General features: G+C 51.7%; 1 protein-coding gene across 2 annotated transcripts in view; it reads left to right on the top strand.

Moving 5' to 3' along the window:
• RNF4 (ring finger protein 4) overlaps positions 1-20807 on the top strand; it is a 30992-nt gene extending 10185 nt beyond the window's left edge. The window contains exons 2-9 of one of the 2 annotated variants that reach the window (XM_030314355.1): positions 2288-2442; positions 5504-5618; positions 7932-8011; positions 12721-12789; positions 16803-16812; positions 17224-17383; positions 17980-18028; positions 18610-20807. In XM_030314355.1, coding sequence (XP_030170215.1) covers positions 2434-2442; positions 5504-5618; positions 7932-8011; positions 12721-12789; positions 16803-16812; positions 17224-17383; positions 17980-18028; positions 18610-18759 — 642 coding nt within the window. In that variant the 5' untranslated portion in view covers positions 2288-2433 and the 3' untranslated portion in view covers positions 18760-20807. The remainder of the gene's footprint in view (positions 1-2287; positions 2443-5503; positions 5619-7931; positions 8012-12720; positions 12790-16802; positions 16813-17223; positions 17384-17979; positions 18029-18609) is intronic. The other variant, XM_030314356.1, reaches the window with a different exon arrangement.
• Positions 20808-23018: the final 2211 nt, after the last annotated feature.

The following is a 23018-nucleotide window of genomic DNA, read 5'->3' as shown; positions in this document are numbered from 1 at the left end:
GTACCCCCGGACGTAAGCTCCTCCTCAGGATCTGAAACATACGCAGATGTGTTCGAATCCAGAAAGTGCGGCGGTCTTGTGAGTCCCTGGAGGCCATTGGGGCGCCTCCCCCTCTGCTCAGACCAGGAGGGCACTCTTCCTCCTGGCCAGAGCCTCTGCCCTGAATGCAGTGTCAGCCGAGGTTTACCTTTACTGGGCCGGGTGTTGCTTTGGGAAGCGTGGGGGCCCTCTGTGGGTGGGGGCCATCTGAGGGGGGGTGCCGTCAGGAGCGGTCATGCTGCGTGCCAGCTGCACGTCTCCCTGCAGAGTGACGGTGAGGACGCTACCCCTCTAGGCCAGCCGGGATCAGAGTGGATAATGAGGTGCCAGGGAGTTGGACGTGGGCAGATGCAGATCACCAGGTAGTAGAGAAAGAGGCTCAGCCGGCTGGGCAGTTCCTCCAACGGGGCTTCTGTTGAAAACACCCGGGGTGGGGTGGCTGCTGAGAAACCTTCTCTGATCTGTCCCTGTCCTGTGTTTCTTTACACCTGGCTCGTATACCTCAGTTACACCTGAGCCGTCGCCAGTGCCAGCGTGCCCCCACCCCCCAGCAGGGAGCTGATGCCTGGGTCTGTTCGCTGTTGTGTTCCCAGGGCAGGGGCCATACTGACCATTGAGCGAGGTGGGGAGACGAGGTGTAGAGAGGGGCCGGGGGCGGCAGATGAGTCCCATTAGCCCCTGGGATCCTCGAACACCCGTTGCAGGAGGCGCTGCTCTGTTTCATAGTTAAAGAAACAGGGCACAACGTTTGGTGCTTTGCCCAAGGTACGAGGAGGGCTTTGGAAGCACCTGACCAATCCAGGCTGCCTGGGTCTGCAGATGTGCTCCCCACTGCTGCAGCCAGCTGTGTGTCTTAGAAGGAGGTGCTGGTGGGAGACCTGTTAGGAGGGAGGACAGATTAGAGAGCGGTCGTGTGGTTCCCGCTGCCTCGGTGTTTCCACCTGCAAGGCCTTTTCCTCGTCCAGTGGTTCCTGTGGTGCAGCCTCTGAAGCAGCACCATTAGCACTGCCTCAGAACTTGGCAGGAGTGCAAAATTTTGGGCCCCATCCCAGACCTGTTGAATCAGAGACTCTGGTTTCAGAAGCCTTCCGGGTGAGGCAGGGGCAGGCTCAAGTTTGAGGACCCCTGTCCTTGTCTGGACCACTGTGGCCCAGGGTGGGCCACCACAGAGCCTCCTCTTTGCTTGGATTCTCCCTGCGTCCCTCAGCCTTGCCCTGAGCTCAGGGCTTCCCCCACTAGAAGCTGGCTTTTTGCCCCCTTAAACCTTGATGACTCTTGGCCTCAGACTCCATGTTTTTGCTTCTCTTTGCTCCCTTGCCTCCCAGTGGAAGGGCCCTGAATGAAATCCTAGCAGCCTCTAGCAGCCCCTTCACTTGCTGTTTCTCTGCTTTTCCTGGAACCTCCCGCTTAGCTTCCCAGCCCACAGTTTCTTGGTTCTTCCCCATTCAGCTGCTGCCAACGACAGAAGTCTCAGCTAGGCATGCAGGATGAATCCCAGCAGGTGGCTCTCGTGTCCTAAACTATCAGCACCTCCAGAGGGCGACAGTGAAGTTGTGGAAAGAGCCAGAGGCTTCACTCTGGCCTCAGAAGCTCCGTGCCTTCCTGGTTGCAAGGCGTCCGTGAGGTCATGTGTGGTGGTTCTGATTCTCTTTCCTTTTCACAGCAGCCAGCACAGGACTCGGGAAGGGTTTCAGCAGCCAGAAAGGAGAGCAGGCAGTAGCACATGGGTCTGATCTCAGACTTTGGCATGATGGAGCCCCCGGTACTCTATGAGGATGCTTGCTTCCTGGGCGCCTGGGCGCTCAATCCGTTAAGCATCAGGCTCTTGATTTCAGCTCAGGTCACGATCTCACGGTTCATGGGATCAGAACCCCGGGTCAGGCTCTGAGCTGAGAGCACAGAGCCTGCTTGGTATTCTTCCTCCCTCCTTCTCTCTCTCTCCTTCCCCTCCCTCCCTCCTTCTCTCTCTCCCTCTCCTTCTCTCTCTCCCTCTCCTTCTCTCTCTCCCTCTCCCTCTCCCTCTCCCTCTCCCCCCTCCTCTGCCCCCGCCCCACTGGTGCACACTGGTGTGCATTCTCTTCCTCTCAAAATAAACATTAAAAAAAAGAATGCTTGCTTCCTAAGAATATGCAAGTAAGGAAATGAGTTGCGTAGAGTATCCGGCAAAGTTCAGGGAAAGGGTCGAACTGAGTTCGTTGATGACAAAGGCGGCAGCACATACCACCACCTTGATATCTTTGATTTTCAGGACTTGGAGATACCGGGAATATATCTGGCTGCAAATTGCCATGCTAGCAAGAGGATGAGTAACCAGTGGGTGTGAGAAGTTGTCGCCTTCCCTGCCAGCTCTGCACAGGTCCCATCCTTCTCTGGAGGGTGGAGCCAAAGGGCACCATGAGTACGGTGAGTTTTAACAGCACGTGAATTTTATTTTATTTATTTATTTATTTATTTTTAATTTCATTTTCAAGGCTGAGCAACTGCCTCATTCCTTGTGACACATTAACGGAAGTACCGTCAAGGCGCCTATGAGTAACCCTTGTTCTCAAAAGAATGTGTGCTGGACTTCTGGCAGCTGTGCAGCCTACTCGTCTTGGGGAGTCCGTTGTCTTGGGTGGGGTCCTGAAGACAAGGCTGAGAAGTAATGGTGGGGGTGGGGGGTGGGAATTGTACCAGGGCTCTGGTTTATTTAATCGTTTACAACCCAGTTTTCCATTTCCCTTCAGTTTCCTTCCCTTGCGTAGTTCTTGGTCCAGTGTGGGCATAATGGTTGATCTCTTGTCAGAGTTTTCTTACACTCAGTGACCTAAGTTGGTAAGTCAGCATTATGACTGTTCAGAGCTTTGATCAGACTCAGAAGCAGTGCTGGTTTAATGGAAGCAAGGGTCATCTGGAGCCCCTGGAGCTGCAGAGAAGATTCCCTGAAAGTCCCCCTCTGCAGTTTATTCCCTGCTGACAAAGCTGCTCATCTGATCTAAACTCAACCCAGTTGTTTTCTGAGATACTAAATTCATATCAGGTGGACCAGATGTGAAAAGACAGCCTCGTATTCTCTTTGCAGGTTCCAGAGGTGCTATGAATGTGGGGGCGGGATGAGACAACCACAGCTCCCAGGGTGAACAGTAGTAGAAATCCTGTAGATTCCTTTTGCTGCCCCTCCCCCAATGTCCATCGCCTCCTGGCCACTCCCAGTCCCTAGTATGCTCCAAGCCCTTTTGGTATTTACACACAAAAGGGCCTTTGTTTCCCTGGCCTACCCTCCTAAAAGGCAGACGTGACTTCCCACCTGGGTCCCTTATCTGCAGATTGTCACTGCCCCTCCCTTGTTGGGAAACCAATGTCCTAAGCCTGGCCGCCTCCTCTATGAAGCCCACACCTTGCCCAGGCAGGATCTGGACAGACAGAGCAATATAGATAGTCTCTTCTGTGATTGTGTGAAGAAGTTGGTCAAACTTCCCTTGGAACGGTGTAAATAACTTAGGTGATCAGTTTAAACTGGAGGCTGAGCCTGTCTGCTCGCCAGGAGGGGGAGAGCCACGATGAGAGTAATAGTACAGAGTGGAGGATCTCTGCAAATGTCGTGGGGTTCTTGAGGCTGGCCCTGAGCTGATGTCCACCTGCTGCCTGCCCACCGGTGAGGGCAATTGGAGGAGGAGGTGGGAGCCCTACGAGGGGTCGGTCCTGATGTGGTCGTGCTGGCGGGATGAGGGGTCTCCTCGTCATGGAGGTGCCATCTGCATAGGTTCTGAAAGCTGTGTGAGAACTGGCCGAGTGAAGAGGGGAAGAATGGGTAGCCCAGGCACAGAGGGGCTTGAAGAGCTGCCAGGGAAGAGGACCGCTGTGGGGTGTAGGGTGGGGCGGGGGAGCGTTGAGCGTGCACATTGCGGCAGTAGCCATGATAGGTTCTTTCCATCACCTGGACCTTGGCCAGGGCCCATGGCTGCTGCCCGCCTCCGTCGGTGGAGACCAGAAACCATACAGGTAGCTGCAGAGGGGCACGGGGGTTCTGTTTACCAGCATCTGCTGAGAAATACTAGGCTCTTTCCAGAGGAAGGAAAATGCAAGGGCAACTTCAGAGAGAAAGAGGCACGAAGCAGCCCTGGGTGTTCTGGTGGCCGCTGGGGAAGCCTGTAGACTCCACTGAGGCCAGGGTGTCAGCTCCCTTGAGGGGCAGAGCAACTCCTCGCTGGAGAATTTTGAACTGTTGCAGTGGCTTGTCTCTGGGCCCTCCTGGGGATGGCTCCTCAGATCCACTGAAAATTGCTAAACCCAAATCTGATTTCTGACTCTCCTCAAGCTGCCATTTGCTACTGAGGGGCCGTTGGAACCCAGCAAGAATCAGACATCTCTCTGTTGCCTAGCCAGTGAGCGTTGGGCCCAGTGATGGGTTCCCTTAGGTCTTGTGCAGATCTCACCAACAGTGTCAGGTCCATCCAGAGTTTCCAGAGACAGAATGCTTAGTAAGGTACGTAAGCAGTTAGGGTGTTGCTGGCGTCTGGTGTCTGTGCTCAGTACTTTGCGCACTCTGTCACCTAATCTGTGTGCCAGCTCTGCAAGGCTGGTACCGGGGAGGAGGAAGTTTAGACTGCCCCAGCTCACCCATTTTGAAGCATAGTGGGCCCAGTGCCGGTTAGAACGCAAAACACAGGGAGCCAGGAATTGGTTGGGGCCATGCAGGGTGGGAACACAAGGTGACAGGGTCAGGTGAAAAGTTCTATCTCTGTTGAGGAAGGCAGGCTGTGTAGGGATGTTCTCATCCTGTCTTTCAGGGCCACCCAGGTCAGAAAAGCTGGAGCTTACTGGTAAGCCAGCGCCCCAGGATGTGTCTGAGAAGAAGGCTGGTTCAGAGAGTATGGACTGCAGCTAGGCCAGCCAAGAGCCTGAGCTTTCCGGAAGGCAGGGCTCTTGGGCAGCCACTGGGAACTTTGATTCTTTGAGCTCTGGGGGTGATTGTTGGGGTGTAAACCACACTGAATAGTACTCTAAAGGTTAAAGGTTTTTGAAAGGAAAGACCCCGTTTCCAGAGTGGATAGAAATGTGGGAAACTGAGGGCCTTTGGGTTGAAAAAACAAAGAGGGCTCAATGGGACCAAACACAAATCCGAGGAAGATAGGTTTGTGACTTTTTTTGGTTAAAAGGAGGGATTTCTGGCCAAGCCTTGACCTGGATCAGAGGCTTCTGTAGAGTGGTGTGGCATGTACTTTGGATAGACCAACAGTTTGATACAACAGAAGTTTTACTTTGTAGAATTCATACTCACTATGTGTTTGGTATTATTTCTCTCTAAATATTCAGTGATAGGAATGTCAGGTTTTGAAAGGACCCCCACCTCAGGCTGGCTCACTGGCCTCCTACTCTTCCTGATGAGTTGAGCCATTCCCATGTTGACCTTTTATTCTTGTTATGGAAATTGTGTCAGCAGCCAGAGCTCATGCGACTGTTTCTTTCCCTGGGTTACCCTCAGAGAAAGCGTCGTGGTGGGACAGTAAATTCTAGACAAGCCCAGAAGCGAACTCGGGAGGCAGCGTCCACCCCTGAGATGGCCTTGGAAGCAGAGCCCATAGAACTTGTGGAAAGCGGTAAGATGGCCAGGGACGCCGTGACCGGCGGCGGGGTGGGGGGTGCTGGTGGGGGACGGTGTGCGTGGGTGAGTACAGCACTGCCGCCTCCCAGCTGTGGGGCCTGGTGGGAGCCACACCACCTGTGCGTGCCTCCGCTGCCCCCTCCGAAATGGGGTGCTCCTAGTACCGCTCGTACAGTTGTCCGCGAGGTCGCTGAGATCAGTGCTTGTGAGAGAACGCTTGCTGTACGAGGGTTAGCTTCTGTCCGTGTGTCTGTAAGACCTACGCGACCCTGGACTCTGCCACTTGAGCCGCGGCTCAAAACCGGAAGCGCACTGGATCAAGAACTGCTTTGTGCGGTATCCGAAGGCCTCCACGGGTTCCGACAGCCTCTCGGCAGGGCTGACCTTCTGGGAACGTGCAGGGGGGTGAGACGGCCCTGGGCCCAGCTTTTCGACTCGAAACTGCATCTCCAATTTGCTCTGCCTCGTGAGGTTCTCCGATTTCCTTTTCTCTTTCTCTTTGAGATACAGAATTTCCCAAGAAGGCAGATCTGTTGACAGCTGCCTGTGTTGGAGTGGGCTGGTATAGGCAGAGGCCAGATTGATTTTTTCCCCCCTTCTGCCTGCTGAGGGGGACGGCCAGTGGCCTGAGTTGAGTCCCTGTGCTCTGCATGTGTTAAGATTGATTTCGTGACTGCGAAGCTTGAAAACTGACATGTAAAGAGAAGCAGCTTGTCTTGAGATACATTTCATGGGCCCTTCAGAGAAGTGAAATTCTCAGTATCGTCTCTGTGGCTCCTGAGTTTCACTTCTGTGAATTCCTAAAAGCCTGGAGGCTGAGACCCTGGCCCCCCTGCCATCCCCTCCCCTCTGTCCCAAAGTTGATGCCCCTGCATCTGAACTCTGCCATCATTCAGGAGAGGCTAGCGCTGGAGGCTCCTCGATCGGGACACTGAGCATATGAGTGGTCTCTAGGGGCTCGGGGTCTCAGGCTTGACTGCTATTTGGCCCAGCCCTCCCCTCACCGCGGGCCACCTCAGCATGTGCACAGGGCCGTGTGCACAAGCTGCCCGTTGGAGTCCGGCTTCTATTTATGGAGCCATAGATTGTGTCCATCAACACAGAAACGGTTCTGTGACCGAGAGCGTATCAATATGTGGGCTGTTCTTTAAAAAGGAGGAGGTCAGGGGCACCTGGGGGGCTCAGTCGGTTAAGCGTCCAACCTCAGCTCAGGTCATGATCTCACAGTTCATGAGCTCGAGCCCTGAGTTGGGCTCAGTGCTGACAGCTCAGAGCCTGGAGCCTGCTTCAGATTCTGTCTCTCCCTCTCTCTGCTCCTCCCCCACTCCTTCTCTCTCTCTCCCTCCCTCCCTCTCCCTCTCTCTCTCCCTCTCTCTCTCTCTCCCTCTCTCTCTCTCTCTCTCTCTCTCTCTCAAAAATAAATAAACATTAAAAAACTTATAGAAAGATCATTTTGTAAAAATTACATTGGACACAACCATATATTGTGGTCTTTATTCCTGTGAAACTTCTTAATATAAGAAAATAAAGCAAGTTGGAATATACTAAATGCATCACAAGTTACTGTCCCCAAACAAATACTTCTAAAAATCCTACTCCCATGCTTCTTAGTGCTGTAACAATAGAAGCAAAAATGATCCTAAATCTTCTTTTTTTAGTTTATATAAATGGAAGTTGTCCTCTGCCATTTGCTCCTTCCTGCCGCACAGAAATGCTGCTGTTTGGCACGTGTCTTTTCCCACTTTGTCCTGTGCTCACGTGGACACTGCCATGTATCCTAGGGCTCAAGGGCAAGCTGTGGAACGGGCCCAGCCCATTTTGGTGTATTGGGGTGCTAGCAGATCAATAAATACCTCCTTTGTCCCACTTGAGAGCTAAATGGAGATGAAAACGTAACTGATGGGGGTGTGTGGCTGCGCCCGACAAGGTCTGTGGGTGGGTCCATCCCAAAGAGAAAGGCCCTGCGGTGAGCATGCCTGGTCCTGTCCCCACGTCCCCAGCACTGCTGGGTAGGTCACTGCCCCTCCCCTGTGCAGGGGCCGGTGGACACAGAGGCCTGGTTGTGTGGCGGGGGGAGGCCCCAGGGATAAAGGTGTGCATGCGCACAGACCTCACCCCTCGGCGCAGTCGTAAAAACTACACAGTGCCACTCAGCAACATTCTGGAAGGGCATTCGTTGGCTGTCACCTCTGCTGCATTCTGTCCTTTGGTAGGGTTTAGCACAGGTTTATACCTGTAATCATTTCATGCTTAGACCGGTGTGCCTTTACTTTTCTCCTAATGCTTGTTAAAATGCTTTGTTTTGAAGCTGGAGACGAAATAGTGGACCTGACCTGTGAATCTTTAGAGCCTGTGGTTGTTGACCTGACTCACAATGACTCTGTCGTGGTAAGTGTTGGAACGGAGAGTCGCCTCTTCCTGGCTGCGGGCCCTGGGCCAGCGTCAACTTCAGAAGGCCTCGGTCACAAGTAGTGGCCTGTGCCGAAGAAGCTCGTGCACCCAGTGACTAGAGCCCAAGATAGGAGGTGTTTCTAGAAAATCATTTGTTGTGGCTTTGCTGCCTGTGGACAGTAAATGTTTGTGACCGTGGCCTTTCTGCAGCTGGCACACAAGCCATGTGGGGAGAGCCCCGAGACCCCACCTCTGTAGCCCCCCTTGATACCAGCTGTGCGGCCTTAAGTTCCTCAGCCTCCTTCGCGTTGTGAGTGGGGATGTGTCACGGGCTTGTGTGCGTGTTCGGGTGGCTGGCACGTGGGGGTACGGGGCACACGTGGGTTTACACTTCACAGCTGGCGGGAACGAGATCTCTTCAGTTCCAGGAGGGCCCCCTCACGGGGTGCAGGTGCCCTGCACCGCTGCCTGCCGCCTCAGCTGTGTCAGGGCTCCAGGGAGGGCGGCAGCCTGCCTGAGCCCCCTTCCTGGGGCGCCGGCTACGGACCCCGGCAAAGAGCGCGCTCGCCTCTGTGGCCCTCGAGGAGGGAGACCTGGTCCGGGCGGCGGGCGTGCTGCGGAGTGGTCTGGCACGCCGCCTCCACCACGTGGGGGTGCACCGCTGTGTGTGGGTCCCGGCGGCTGCTCCGCCCCTGGCCCCGCATCCTGAGGCCGCGTTTGCCTCTCGGGGATGCCTCTAGCACCTTCTGTCCTGATAGGTACTTTGTGGAGTGGAGCGAGTGGGAGGCAGGCGCTACCGAGGACTGGGCTCAGTAGCGGCTGAGTGTTCACCTGGCCTTGGGGCCCACTGATCCTGGGCTTATTCTGATTGTGCTTGGAACTTCAGAAGAAGGTTGCACTGAGAAGCTTCAGGACTTCTTTAAAAGGAAAAAAGGGCGACGAGGAGGAGCTGTCTTGACAGATTTAGAGGTTTAGACTCTGGCCTTGATTTAAAACCTATCCTGTGTTCCACACGCACACGCGCGCACACACACACACACCACCCATCCCAGAGGAGAGGCAGCTGTTCTCGCCGAGCTATTAAACGGCCTCCCACGGGTCCTGGATGCATGCGCAGGTGGGACGTCGGCTCCCAGAAAGGAGCCAGTAGTTCTCTGGAGATCAGCTGGAACTTTCTGAGACGGGTGGGGAGTAGGCTTAGCTGTCAGTAGTCTCTGCCTCGGCCCGATGGGTGTGTTTTTTGAGGTACGTACATGTACACAACTTTGCTGCTGGTCCCGCAGGCTCCCTGGGGTTCTGGAAGGATAGCTTCTTTTGGTGCCTTGGCTAAAGCATGCGGCCCAGTTGCTGATAGACACTTAGAAGCAGTGCCAAGTCCTTCTTTTCTGTGATACTCCTCCCCACCTGCAGCATGACAAGCCCTGGGGGGATAGCCGGGATCCTGCTCGACCTACGTGCCCTCAAGGAGACGGTGATCAGCTTCTGTTGGGTGACACGCCAACAGCATGAAGTCCCCTTTCATGCCTTGGGTATTTTTTTTTTTTGCATGACCAGACTGCCCTCCCTACATGGGCTCCTTCGTGAGCTTTCCTGCTTTCTCTGTGTTTCCCTGGGCATGGAAAGTCCTCAGGAGACATGGAACAGGACTGTTAGGGTTGGGGGAGCTGTCCTAGGAGTGGATGGCAGGCCAGAGGCCAGCGATGGGGAGAGGGGGGAGCGGGCCTGGGAGGTGGGAGTCCTGGTTTTCTGGTCCCAGATGTACTGGTCATTTTGGTCCTGGGACTTGACTTAACCGTGGTCGCAGTGTTCCCAGCCATAAAATAATGGTTTGGGACTTTATAGCACTCTTGATTCTAATTATTCTCTACTTTTTGTTGTATATTTTAATAAATTCAAATGCCAGTTTTTAACATGTAAGGCTGAAGTTCTTGCTCTAAGCAGATCTACATGGGAAACCTAATTGTATTAACTCAGGACAAGATGAATTGTAAGTTCAGGGTGACCTCAGGCCTCCCCTGCAGGAGAATGTGAATGGATAAATGTATCTGTTCCCAAATTGGGGTGATCTTCCCAGTTCTACCGGAATCTGGGAACAGGCCAGGTGTACCTCTTCTGCCTTGCTGGGAGTGGCTAGTTCCATATCTTGAGGACCAGAGTCTCTACTTACCTGGGTCCAGGCACGGCTTCAGAATGTCGGGGAGCCCTCTGATGAGAGATTTCACAGAGACTGGATTTTTCCAACTCTAAAACCCCAAAGCCTCCAAAACCCCCAGTGAATTAAGAGAACTAAAAAATGCTGTAAGGTACAATAAGACTTAATCCATCTCTGCTTAGATATTTTTTTCTCCAAACCAACTTTTATTTTGGGCAATGCATACCCAAAAAAGGCCGTCACTGCTGGATCCCAGGGCCTGTGTATCTTTGATGTTTACCAGATTAATGCCTCTTTTCCAGAGGGGCTGTGCTAGTTGACGTTCTTGCCAGTGTTCAAGGGGCCTCTGTCTCCACGTGCTTGCCGCCGCTTTGCTTCCAGTCATGGTAACCTGGGAGTTTCCTGTGTGGCTTTAACGTGTATTTCCTTGATTGTTCTTAGGGTTGAACACTTTTTCATGTTCATTAGTGGTTCATTTTCCTCTTTTGTGAAGTGTCTGTAAAAATCTTTTTTTTTTTTAATTTTTTGTTAATGTTTTTATTTATTATTGAGACAGAGACACAGCATGAGTGGGGGAGGTGCAGAGAGAGAGGGAGACACAGAATCAGAAGCAGGCTTCAGGCTCTGAGCTGTCCTCACAGAGCCTGACGTGGGGCTCGAACTCATGGATTGAGATCATGACCTGAGCCAAAGTCAGACGCTCAACCGACTGAGCCACCCGGCCGCCCCTGTAAAAATCTTTTTACCTACACGTTGTACATACAACTTTTACAGTAGCTGGAGAAATTGATCTAGAACAGAGCAACTCCTTGTCTTCTCCCCATTCCTTCCCCCCATTTGGTTGTCTGCCTTGTGGGGTTTTTTAGACCTCATTTTTTTTTTTTTTTTTTTTTTTAAGTAGGCTCAACTCCCAGCGTGGGGTTTGAACTCAAAAGCTGGAGCTCAAGAGGCGCATACTCTACCATTTGAGCCAGCCAAGCACCCCTTCCTGCTTTATTTTGTTTTACAAGTGACAAATATGAGCTTGCTGTTAGGTTTTCTGTCTTCTCAAATGTTTGCCTTTCTGATTTATGTAAAGAGGTTCTTTTTTTTTTTTTTTCAACGTTTATTTATTTTTGGGACAGAGAGAGACAGAGCATGAACGGGGGAGGGGCAGAGAGAGAGGGAGACACAGAATGGGAAACAGGCTCCAGGCTCTGAGCCATCAGCCCAGAGCCCAACGCGGGGCTCGAACTCACGGACCGCGAGATCGTGACCTGGCTGAAGTCGGACGCTTAACCGACTGCGCCACCCAGGCGCCCCTATGTAAAGAGGTTCTTAATTTTAATAGTTGGATTTATCAATTTGCTGAAGAAAATTTCATATAAAAATGTTGCTGTATTCTGACAGTTACTGTTTTGCCTTCTGCAAGTAGGTCTGTAACCCACGTGAATTGCCTTTCGTGTGTGGTTCTGGGGGGCGTCTTTAGCCCCTCTCAGTGAAGTCTTAGTGTTCCTTTTAGTTTTTCAAGTCTTTTTTTAGAAGAGTTACTCCTAGATACATGCAATATTAGGAAACTACTAAAAATGGTATAAAGTTTCCTTCTCTTTTTTGTTATTTGCTAATTGATTTTATCTATTGACTTTTCCCAGTCTAGCAATTCTTAATCTGTCAGTCTTTTGGATTTCTCTATGCACAGAACAAATTTTGGTTCTTTTCTACTCTTTTGTCTTACCTTAACACCCTGGCGAAAGAAAATTCAGCACTGGCTGAATAAAAATGGTGACAGTCCCGGACATTCTTGTCTCATCCCAAATCCGAAGGAATCTTTTCAGACTTCAACCATTAAATAAGCCCTCTGCGGTAGGTTTTGTTGCTGCTGTTCACGTCCTTTACAGATTGGAGAAATTCCCATTTCCTATTGGTCTGCAAGTTTTGTCGTGAATCATGTACTGAATTTTAACACTTCATAGAAGGATAATTTTTCCCCTTTCATATGTTGAAGTGGAGAAGTCAAGAATTTCATTGGTTTTCTCCATTGGTTTTCTCTGTGTACCATCAGCATGGAGCCCGATGTAGGGCTTGAACTCACGAACCATGAGACCACGACCTGAGCCAAAACCAAGAGTCAGATGCTTGACTGACTGAGCCACTCAGGTGCTTCACATTGATATTAATGTTAAACCAACTAAATATTGTGGATGTGATATTTTCTTTTTATATATTGCCAGATTCTGTTTGCCAATATTTTATATATACGATTTTTGCACCTTTTTAAAATTGTTTTATTTTTTAGTGTTTATTTTTTAGAGCGAGAGAGAGAGAGAGAGAGAGTGGGGGTGGGGACAGAGGGAGACACAGGCTTCAGGCTCTATGAGCTGTCAGCACAGAGCCAAGGTGGGGCTCGAACTTAACGAACTGCGAGATCATAACCTGAGCCAAAGGTCGATCTGTCTAAAATTTTCACTTTTATTGGTATAAATTTGTTTGTAATGTCTTAATGTTCTGTGGAATCTGTAGTGATGTCTCCTTTTCCATTTCTGATTTCAGTTATTTGTGTTTTCTGTCTTTTTAGATTAGTATCACCAGAGGTTTATTAGATCTTTCAGAGAACCAACTTTTAGCTTTGTGGATCCTTTCTCTTGTAAGTTTTTTTTCATTCACGGTTGCTTCTTTCTTTGAGTTTATTTTGCTGTCTTTCTAACTTACTAATTTTCATCATTTCTTTTCCAGTAAATGCATTTAAGATTATACTTTTTAAGCTATATCCTACAAATTTTGTTATTAGTATTTTACATTCAATTCAACATATTTATCAAACTTGTTTTTTAACTTTGGGGATTTTCTTTATTTCCTTTGTTGTTGTTACTGATTCTTTGAATTACTGCATTATTGGTCAGAAAATACATTCCATGTGTCAGTTCTTTGGTAATTCCTGAGACTTGCTTTGAACCTGGCCTGCACAAAGCAGCTGGCCTTCCCTAGATAACCTGCCTGGGCTTTGGTTTCTCTGTGAGGCTTTCAAATGTAGGCTTCAATTTATTTTATTTTATTTTTTTAATTTAATGTTTATTTTTGAGAGAGAGACAGAGTGTGAGCCAGGGAGGGGCAGAGGGGAAGGAAGACACAGAATCGGAAGCAGGCTCCAGGCTCCGAGCTGTCAGCACAGAGCCCAATGCGGGGCTTGAACTCACAAACCATGAGATCATGACCTGAGCCGAAGTCAGACGCTTAACCGACTGAGCCACCGAGGAGTTCCAGGCTTCAATTTTTCAAGAATCTTCTGTATTTTTTTTTCCTCTGGATTATTGTATTGCCTTTAGTTTGAACAAATAATTTTTTTTTTTGATATATCTTTTTTTTAAAGTATGTATGTTTTATCTTGTTTTGGTGGTTTTCAGTGGGAAATTTGGTGGAAATACTAGCCTGCCATTTATTGGAAACCTCTGCTCGTATTTTCCATCCTTCTGCCTTCTTAGCTGGGGTAGTAGGTGAGTTCAGGTTTTCAGGGCACTTTTCTTTTAAAGTCAGGTTGGTTTCCCTGAAATCTCCTTGTGATGTGTTTCCATGGTGTGCCTATGAGTCACACTATTCGTGTTACACTCCATACCTGCCTATTTTCATTCATGAGACTGGAAAGAGTCTGCTTAACTGAAGCTCCCTTGCAGGCAGGGACAGAGTCCTGTCCATCTCTAGGGGAATAGTCAAGGGCCCGAGGGGCACCTGGTGACTTCATAATCGTGTAAGAAAGAAGGGCTGGTCACCATGGCCAGGAACGGGGGAAATGGTTGTCTGTGGTGCTGGAGGGGCTGCTTACTGTGACTGCAATGTTCGTGGCAGGCCCGGTGTTCCTGGGCCTCCCGGCAGGGCCGCACTAACAAATCCGTCACTGCGGGCTGCGTGCAGCGGTTGGATCCAAAGAGCAGCTGCTTTCGTGCACAGTGGGTGGAGGTGGCTGTTTTCCCCAGTACAGCAGCATGCCAAGTGGGGAGGCTGCCTGAAGCAAGTGGCTTGCTGAGCTCTCGGCCGCGTAGGCATTCTTAGAAATGCCAGGGCTCCACTTGCATGCAGAGGACCCCAGGCTGCCTGTCTCAGTCCCGTTATTTCACCCAGCGTATTCTTGCAGCCCCCGGAGGTGCCTAGAATGCCAGCGGTTGCGTCTACTGGTAGAAGGAGGGCTTGACCAGAAGCCTGTGACATGGGTGTCCGCACTTGGGGGTGTTCTAAGGCCCACCTGTGCTTCAGAAACTCAAAGGGCCTTCGCGTGACCGGCCTGGAGTCCGTGTGCCCTGGTGTGAAAGCAGGCGGCAGCGGGGGTCTGCCGTGGGTTGTTCGTACTCCGGATGCCTCACTTGTCTCTCAGCGCTCCGCCCTGTGCTTGATTCCACAGTCAAGAATGGGAAGCCAGACCCAAAGGTGAAGCAGGCCGTGGGAGGCCACTTGCCACAGTACTAACTCAGCTGTTCAGACCAGGGGGTTGGGGGTTGGTGTTTTGTTGCTTTTAAAGGCCTCTTGGCCACATGAGAGGCTCCAGAGCTGCCCTCCTCTCTCCACCAGGCAAGCGCTGTGTGACCTGCAGGGCCACAACTATGAGGAAGGGCCATTCCAGGGTGCTCGCAGGCACCTTACAGGGGTTCTGGAATTTGATATGGTTCAGCTGCTGGCTGGCCCAAGCACCAGGCGTAGTGTCTCATGTCCCTCAGCCAGGCTGTGGTGCGATTGTTTTGTGCCCTTTGGGCAAGAAGCTTCATCTCTGAGGTTTTCTGTTGAGGATGGGGACCGAGTCATCACCAGTGAGGGGAGCTCTCTGGCCACCGTGTATTCGTTTACCCAGTGGTTAGGTAAGGAACACCTGTCCTGAGCCTTGGACTAGGCAGCTGTATGTACCTCCCCAGAGGCTGACGTTTGGCCTGAGCTTGGCACTCCCTGCAAGTGAGCTGGGTCTGACTCGCAAGAGCCTGTGGAGACCTGGTTCCCACACACTGGTTTCCCGGGAGCCAGTGACGCCATATTTCTTCCAGGTGTGTCCACACTTAACCGGATGACCCATCTTGGCAAAGGAAGCGAGGCAGTGTTGGGGTGCTGGAAAGCTGGGATCGTCCCTGCCCACAGCAGATTTTCCTTCTGTTCTTGTTTAAGTTCAGAGCTCCCTTTCTGTAGACTTCATGGGGACTGCACCTCCTGTCAGCCCAAGCTTTTTTTCTAGTAAATATCCCAATAATGAGATTATTGACGGTCCCCCACTTTCATAGTTCCGCAGTCCAGCCTCCTCTAGGGGGAGGTGGGGGTGCCTTCAGTAGTAATGTGGGTTATGTTCTCATCCGCAAAATGAAGATCTTTATGCTTAGACCCTCCTTTCTGGGATGGCTACTTGTATCTGTCATGGTTCAGGTTGGAAAACTGAATCCGCTCTAGTTCTAAAGCATAAATGGATTTTAATACATGGGAGGAGATGCTTCTTGGTGTTGAAAGGGCTGGAGGAGCAGGACTGTAGGAATAACCCCAGACATCTTGGCCTTGACCCACCATGGGACCCTTACCTCCGCCCCAAGCAGAGGGTCTGGAGATGGGAGCCATCACCTGCACTGATCTCCTTGGGTTCAAGGAACCAATACCTTAGCCCCTTGCTAGGGAGGAGGGGCCTGGGCCAGGACTGCCTGTTGATATTGCCAGCCGTGTCCACCTCCAGCGGCTGAAATTGGTGCTGTCCCACTGGTGGAACTTAGTTTGTGTCCAGAATCCCTGCCATGGGGAGTTGGGATGGAGAGAGCTTCTGGTTTCTCTGCAGGGCAGGACAGCATGCCCTCTGCCATGGTGTCGGCCAAAGAGAGGTGGGCAGTGGGGCTTTCCTGAAATAGGTGATGGCCTGTGACAAACAGGAGGAAGAGGTGTGCCACTGGTGACACTGTAGACACACAGGTATAGGAGCTCAGAGAGGGTTGAAGCCATGGGGTATGAAACTATTGTAGCATATAGTAATCCTAGTGTAAGTTCTGCTGAGTAGCCGATGGCGGCCTCAGGTTCTCAGTAACTCGTGTGTGTTTCTGGGGAACCTGGAGTCAGGGTGGTCTCAGCCCTTTGTGTGCCACTTGTTAGTCCCTGCACGCCCTGCTCTGTTTAATTACTTGATTATATCCCAGCATAAGTACTGCACACCCTCCTCCCAGTAAAGGTTCGTGGAACAAGATGCTTGTCACTGGCCCACCGGACAAGGAGAGCGTACGGACCTAGTCCTGGGCTCCGTGTCCACGGTGAGCTGGGGGCGCTGGTGCCTCTGTTCTCCAGAAGAGAAAGCCAGCAGCTCCCACATGGTGAGTAACTTTCAGGTCACGAGGCTGGCAGCTCCGACTCACTCGGCGTGTGGCAGGCCGAGGCACACAGCGTGCCAGCTGCCAGGAGGCGGAGGCGCCCAGGACGCACCTTACTGGAGGGGAGGTGTCCAGACCTCCCGTCAGTGCTGGGCAGGGGCAAGCCCTCTCCCTGCACCTGTCCCATCCCCTGGGGTGGGGAGGCTTTACTGGTCCCCTGAGGATTTTTGCATTTGAAATAAGAAATGCTTCAATTGTGTCATTTAAGATAAGTTTTTTTGAAATATACAGAGTATTTTATGTCGTACTGATGTTCCTTTTTCTCTTTTGTCTTCCTCCGTTTTAATAGATTGTCGATGGTAAGTGGTTTCCTCTCTCTTTCATTGGGTTTGGGTGCAGAACTGATGTGGGTGAGGGGTGTAACACCAAAGGCCTTGCCAGGCCTGTGGGTGCGAGAATGCCAGGGGGGAAGACCCCTGTGGTCAGTGCCCTGTGCTCGCTGAGAAGACAGTACCCCTAGGCTGGAGCTGTGGTCCCATCGGAGTTTAGAGAAGGCTGACCGCCTTGGACTCCCCACTGCTCAGGCACCTGCTCGTGGCAGAGGTGGGGCTCCTCCTGGGAAGACCGGAGGGTGGCCTCTGTATAGCTGGGCAGGACCTTCTGGGTGTGGTGCTGTGCCTCTCGGGTTGGCGCTGGCCTTTCCCGGTGGGAAGGGAGTGGTGAGGTGATGGGGCTGGCGACCCTGCCCTGAGCGTGGACTCCTCTCTTAGAAAGGAGGCGGCCGAGGAGGAACGCCAGGCGGCCGCGCCAGGACCATGCCGACAGCTGTGTGGTGAGCAGTGATGACGAGGAGGTGTCCAGGGACAGAGATGTGTACGTGACCACCCACACTCCTAGACACGCCAGAGAGGAGGCAGCCGCAGGACTCAGGTGCCAGCCCCCACCAGCCTGCTTCCTCACCAGAAGCCTCTGGCCCCATGGGTCCCCTCGTCCCTTGGAGAGGGGAATCTTCTCTCCCCCCACCTCCATTTCTCAGGGGGTAGACCATTGGAAGTACTGGACCTTGCCCAAGCTCTGTGAGCCCGTGGCTCGAGAACGTCTTCTTGGAGCAGCTGCCCAGCAGCTGGGGACAGGCGGGGCTGGATTCAGAGCTGGTTCAGCCGTTCCTGGAGGGACGAGGGTGTGCCCGGCATGGGCAGGGTGGGTGTGGACATCCCTGGGCCACCTGCTGTGAAGGACAGATCCAGTGGCTTCCCGTGCCCTGCACTAGGAATGCTCAGAGGGGCTGGGCACAGCCCCTGCCCCAGATGGGGAGGCAGAGAGTACAGCCTGGGTCGGGGAGGACAGGGCGTCTTCTCTTGTTCTCCTCTCGCCTCCCTGCTGCGCCCCCCTTGGGGCAGCTGGCCTTCTTGGGGGGGCTTCCAATGCCTGTGCTAAGGGGGGATCTGGGCTGCTTCTGTGAAGCCACTCTGAGGGATTGAATGGTGGGGTTGCTGAGGAACTGACCCGAAGCCCTGTGATTGTAGGCCCTCTGGTACTGTCAGCTGTCCGATCTGCATGGACGGGTACTCTGAGGTAAGCCGGCTCTGCCGTGTCTTCCTGGCTCCTGGTGTCCACGCTGCTTCAGTGGAAGAAGCGGGCAGAGAGGATCTTCTCGTTAGGTGGCGTTTGACACCTCTGTTCTGCAGTCCGCATGGCCGCTGTGTGTGGCCTGTCACACATCTGTGTGTGAGGGGAGAACGTGCCAGCTTCTCTTTGGGCCCTGCAGCCTTCAGCCCTGGCCCCCGTTGAGCACACCAGTCCTGTGTGTTTCCTGTCCCAGCCTAAGCAGAAGCTGCCGGTATTTCCCGTGGCCCCTGCGCCCCCCAGCACCGCCCTGTGTGCCCGCACGGCAGCCCTGGGCCTCAGCAGGCCTGTGGGTGCGGGCACCTGGGGTCCCCGCAACCCTTGGGTGGCTGCTGCCGGGAGAGTGGCTCCCGCCTCTGCCCTGGGCCTTAGAGACCCTGTCGTAGTCGCCTGACGCTGCAGGGCGAGTAGGTGTGTTCAGTCCTGCAGAGCTGCCCAGCCCTTCTTCCCCTTGTCACAGCAGAAGTGGGGCTCTCTGCCGCCGTGGGACCAGGGCACACGTGAAGGCTGTTCCTTCTTGTGTTTTCTAGATTATACAGAACGGACGTCTCATCGTTTCTACAGAATGCGGCCACGTCTTTTGTAGCCAGTGCCTCCGTGACTCCCTTAAGAATGCTAACACTTGCCCAACTTGCAGGAAAAAGATCAACCACAAACGATACCACCCCATTTATATATGAAGTGTGGAGAGTGTCAGGAGAGGCAGACGGACAGACAGCCGGGCTAGGTCCTCCACTAAGCCTCTCATGGCTTCTCTGCCTCAGTTTCCTGAGCTCAGAAAGACTATTTCAGAGCCAGCGTCTGATATGTAAACTGCTCTTTTGTTTCAAACCCGCTCTTAGACCCTTTCGTTACCTCCGGTTTACTGCGGTGGAGCTAGAGCCAGGGCCCAGGCGGGGGTCCCCACCTCTGCCCCCCGGGGCATGCTGGTTCCAGGGTAGGAAAGAGGGAGTTAGGCACATCGGAATTGAGAATCGTGGTTCCAGCCTCTTTCTGGAGCCTGCACGTCTGCCAAGAAATTTTCCCCTTTTGGAAAGTCTGCCCCAGCTTCCTCCTGGCAGCGTCATCAAGGGGCTGGCCCGGCTCTCCCAGGCGGGCTCCGTCGTCCCTGGCGTCGGTCCGCCTCAGCGACCGAGCTAGACCAGGTCCATCTGGCCCGAGGACCACAGGTGTGAGCACAGCCCTAGAAAGACCCACCACCGGGCGTTTTTCTTCCCTGGCGAGTCTGGGGTGCCCGTGACTCCACCCACACCTCAGCAGTGATGTGCGGGGTGCTGCAGACCAGGAGACTCTCCACGGGCAACTCCCGGTTTCCTAAGAACGAAATGTGCAATAAAGCCTGTTCTTTGCCCACTTTCCAGCAGCACAGGAGATGTAGCACTGTCGGTGTCCCCTCAGAGGCCTCATGTTGCCCGTGGAGCGGTGCCTGTCACATCCCGTCCTATTCACCACCTGTTCTCAGGAACTTAGCCCGTGCCCCATAGTTTCTCACCTGGTGCAGGCCGTGCAAGGGATATAGGGCAGACATGTGGTTGGATGTCCTCTCTCTTTTCCGATCAGATCTGTCCTGTGTTTGCCACATGCCCTCTGGTCCTCCGTTCCCACTGCCTAATGTCCACTCGAGTGTAAAGACAGAGCTGGTGGCAGTACGTGAGGCCTTACCAGCCACCCACATCCCTGCTGTTGTCCAAGTCAGCTCCCCTGAGTTTCAAAGAGTTCGGCCCACCTGATACTAGCTGGGCTCCGCCTTGGCTTTCACCCACACCCCCCACACCGGCTGACATTCATTTCAGAAGCTGCTCTTCTGACCTTTTGGGCTTTTGACTGCTCCATAGGTTTGGTTGGCAAAGTACGGCGGCCTCTTCTCCCCAAGCGACCCAGATAACACGCTCTGCTCAGCTCCCTCGGTGTGAACATCTTGGTCCTCGAGGAGGCAACAGGGTGACCTGACTGCCCCTCACGGCACAGGGCCTGGGGGCAGCCAGCAGGGGAGAGGCCTTGCTGCGGCTGCCCGCCTTGGCCTCTGCACCCTCTTCAGAGGGCTTCTAGCCAAACCACCAGCCTCTTCGTGTGAAACAGCTGCAAGGTGGGGAAGGGGCCTTCTCTGGCTTTGCTAGCAATAACTGACCTTCAGTTTACCCTTCTGAAGGAGCAGGGACTCGGCACGGAATTCACTTTAAACGGGGCTGAAGGAGTGTTCCTCCTCTGTGTGAAAAAAAATTTGTTTTATTCTTCATTCTGACTTTTAACTATTTGGCTCACTTCTGGTTAATTTGGATGAAAGTAATAATTTTCTACTTGGAGTCAAGGAGGGCAGGACGTCAGTTCCCATCGGCCTGATGCTGGGTGTGTCTGCCCTCTGATTGGACATCATTGCCTTTAAGTTCCTCTGGGCTTCATGGAACCTCTTTTGTTCTGTGCCAACAGTGCCCAGACTTCAGAACCCAGGACGACCGTGCAGCCCAAATCTCCTTTAAGTTTTGTGCTTAAGGACAAATGGTTGATTATTAGGTTGTATTCCTTCATACTAAATTGGGAAAAAATGTTTAGTTTCTGCTATTCAGAAACTGCAAAATAGGTTGGTAAGAAAAAGAACATTTTCCTTTCTTCATTGTACATAGTTCAGATCTTTCTTTGTTACATTTAAACTATATCCATGTACATCGGTCTGTTTTTGACTCCTCTACTAGTGTTACAGATGGAAATAAAATCATTAATTTGAACCAGATCTCTTTAGTGCATTCATTTGCTCTTTGGGATGGATTTTCTCCCCCTTTCTGCAAGACGTGTGATTCCTGTCTGCCTCAGGTTTAGCCTGTTCTGCCCACGTGTGCAGGAAAGTTGTTTGTGTGGCTACCGATCCAGAAACCAGCAGGCCAGACCAGAGGTCATTCCTGGGAGTGGAACCACAAGCCCGAGCCCTGGAATCCTTGATCAGGCAGGATTAATCTGCACCTCTGCTCTAGGAAACGTGGCTGGCTGCAGGGGAAGAGCTGTGAGCCGTGTGGACTCAGATGGACCCGGGAGTCTGACTGCCCGGTGCCCCTCCCTGCCTCAAGCACCCGGACACAGACTTTGCCTTCCACGCCTGGGTGGGGGCCCAGGAGAGCATGGCGTGCCCCAGGTGATCGGTGCCGGAAAAGGTGGGACGAGGGAGTGAGTGGGCTGGTGGTGGTGGTAGAAGAGCTTGCCTCCACCTATCCCCACGCCTGTCCAGGGGCCCCAGAGATAGAGATTAGAGGCACACGATCGTGCTGAATTTCAGAGGCCCACCTTCAGCTGGAGACCAGTTCGATCAGAGGAAAATGCAGTTAACTCAGACACTCCCTGCACATTTTGTCACGCCCCAGTATTGCAATTGGCTCTGGTGGGTATCGAGTAAACCCGTGGATATTGCTGCCCTTCTGGGGTATGCATTCCTTGAGGGAGACTGTCCCATCAAGCCAGTGAAAAGTTAAAACTTGGAGGTCAGGTACAGGAGTCCCGGGGATAGCAAGAAGGGACGCTGAGCTGCAGTCTTCAAGGTCCAAAAGCGTTCTAGGGAAAGGGGAGGTGATGTACGTTCCTTCTCTAGTGTACACCAAGGTATGCCAGCCTTGCATTTCTTGGATAAATCCATCTTGTTATGATATTTTGTCTTTTTGTTTTACCAATATTTGGCTTATGGTTTCTTAAGATCCATGTTATACGCTACAGTGACCTACCATTGTCCTACTCTGTCTTTGCCAGGTTTTGGTTTCAAAGTAAGGTTAGTTCCTACAGAGAGACTACAGAGTATTCTCTGTATCCTGATTTTGAGTTACTCCTTGACTGAAGTGGAGCTCATAAATACTATCTCTGAACTGTTGTTTTCATTGAGGAACGATTTTAAAATACTGATGTGTTTTTCCCATGTTTGAGAATTCACTCTTTTTGTCTGTTAAGTCACAGGTTTCTGGGAATTCATACATTTCATCTCTACAAGATTTTGGCATAAGGTTGTTCATAGTCTCCTCTTAGAAGCTAATTAATGGCTGCAGCAATTTTTTTTTATCATTAATCAGTTTTGTCAGTTTTATGTTGTGTATATGTTAACTCCAGTATCCAAAGTCTTTGTGGCTCTCACTAATGATTTCTTCGTGTGTCTCGTGAACTTTTTCTCCCTTATTTTGGGCCCACGTAAATTGGTACACAGTCCGAAAATTATTTGAGAACTGGATTGAAAGTGGGTTGCTCCAGAAAGTATTTGCCTTTGCTTTTATGAGGTATTTAAGGTTGTTAACCAACACAAGGGCGTTCTATTTATCTTTTATGCTGTGGAATATAGCACACAAAAGAGCACACTTCACTGAATTACCTCAAAAGTATAGCTCAGTGAATTACCGTAAGTCACATGCCCATGAAACAACCAACCACAACAACAAACAGAATGTTGTTGCCACTTTAGAAGCTCCTACTTGTCCTTCCTCCCAGTCAGTACATGCTGCCTTCTGTCCCGGGGGAATCGCTATACTGACTTTGATGGCAAGGACTGCTTTGACTCTAATTCTGGTTTAATTACCAAAACATGCAACCTTAACCACGTAATTTTGTTTGACCTGTTCTTTGAGCTTCAGACAGCTGAAACTATTTGATATGCACTGGGGTTGGGGCTCCTGTTCCTCGGTGTTACATTTGTGAAATGCATTCATGTCATGTACAGTATTCATTTCGTTTGCTGCATGGTATTTCTGCAGACGAGTATGCTTCAGCTTATCCATTCTTTCAGTCATTTCAGTGTTGGGGCTATTAATAGCCCAGAGTGAACATTCTGTGTGTCTTTTGGTGCAGTTTTGCTACCATACCTGTTGGGCATATACTTACGTGTAGAATTACTGGCTTATGGGGTATGAACATTTCAGGAAAACCCACAAATAAGTGGAAATTAAACCACACTTTTAAACAACCGGTGGGGTCAAAG

This window comes from Lynx canadensis, chromosome B1 (assembly GCF_007474595.2).
Source record: "Lynx canadensis isolate LIC74 chromosome B1, mLynCan4.pri.v2, whole genome shotgun sequence".
Taxonomy (NCBI): Eukaryota; Metazoa; Chordata; class Mammalia; order Carnivora; family Felidae; genus Lynx; species Lynx canadensis.
This window is presented reverse-complemented; position numbering and strand designations above follow the sequence as displayed.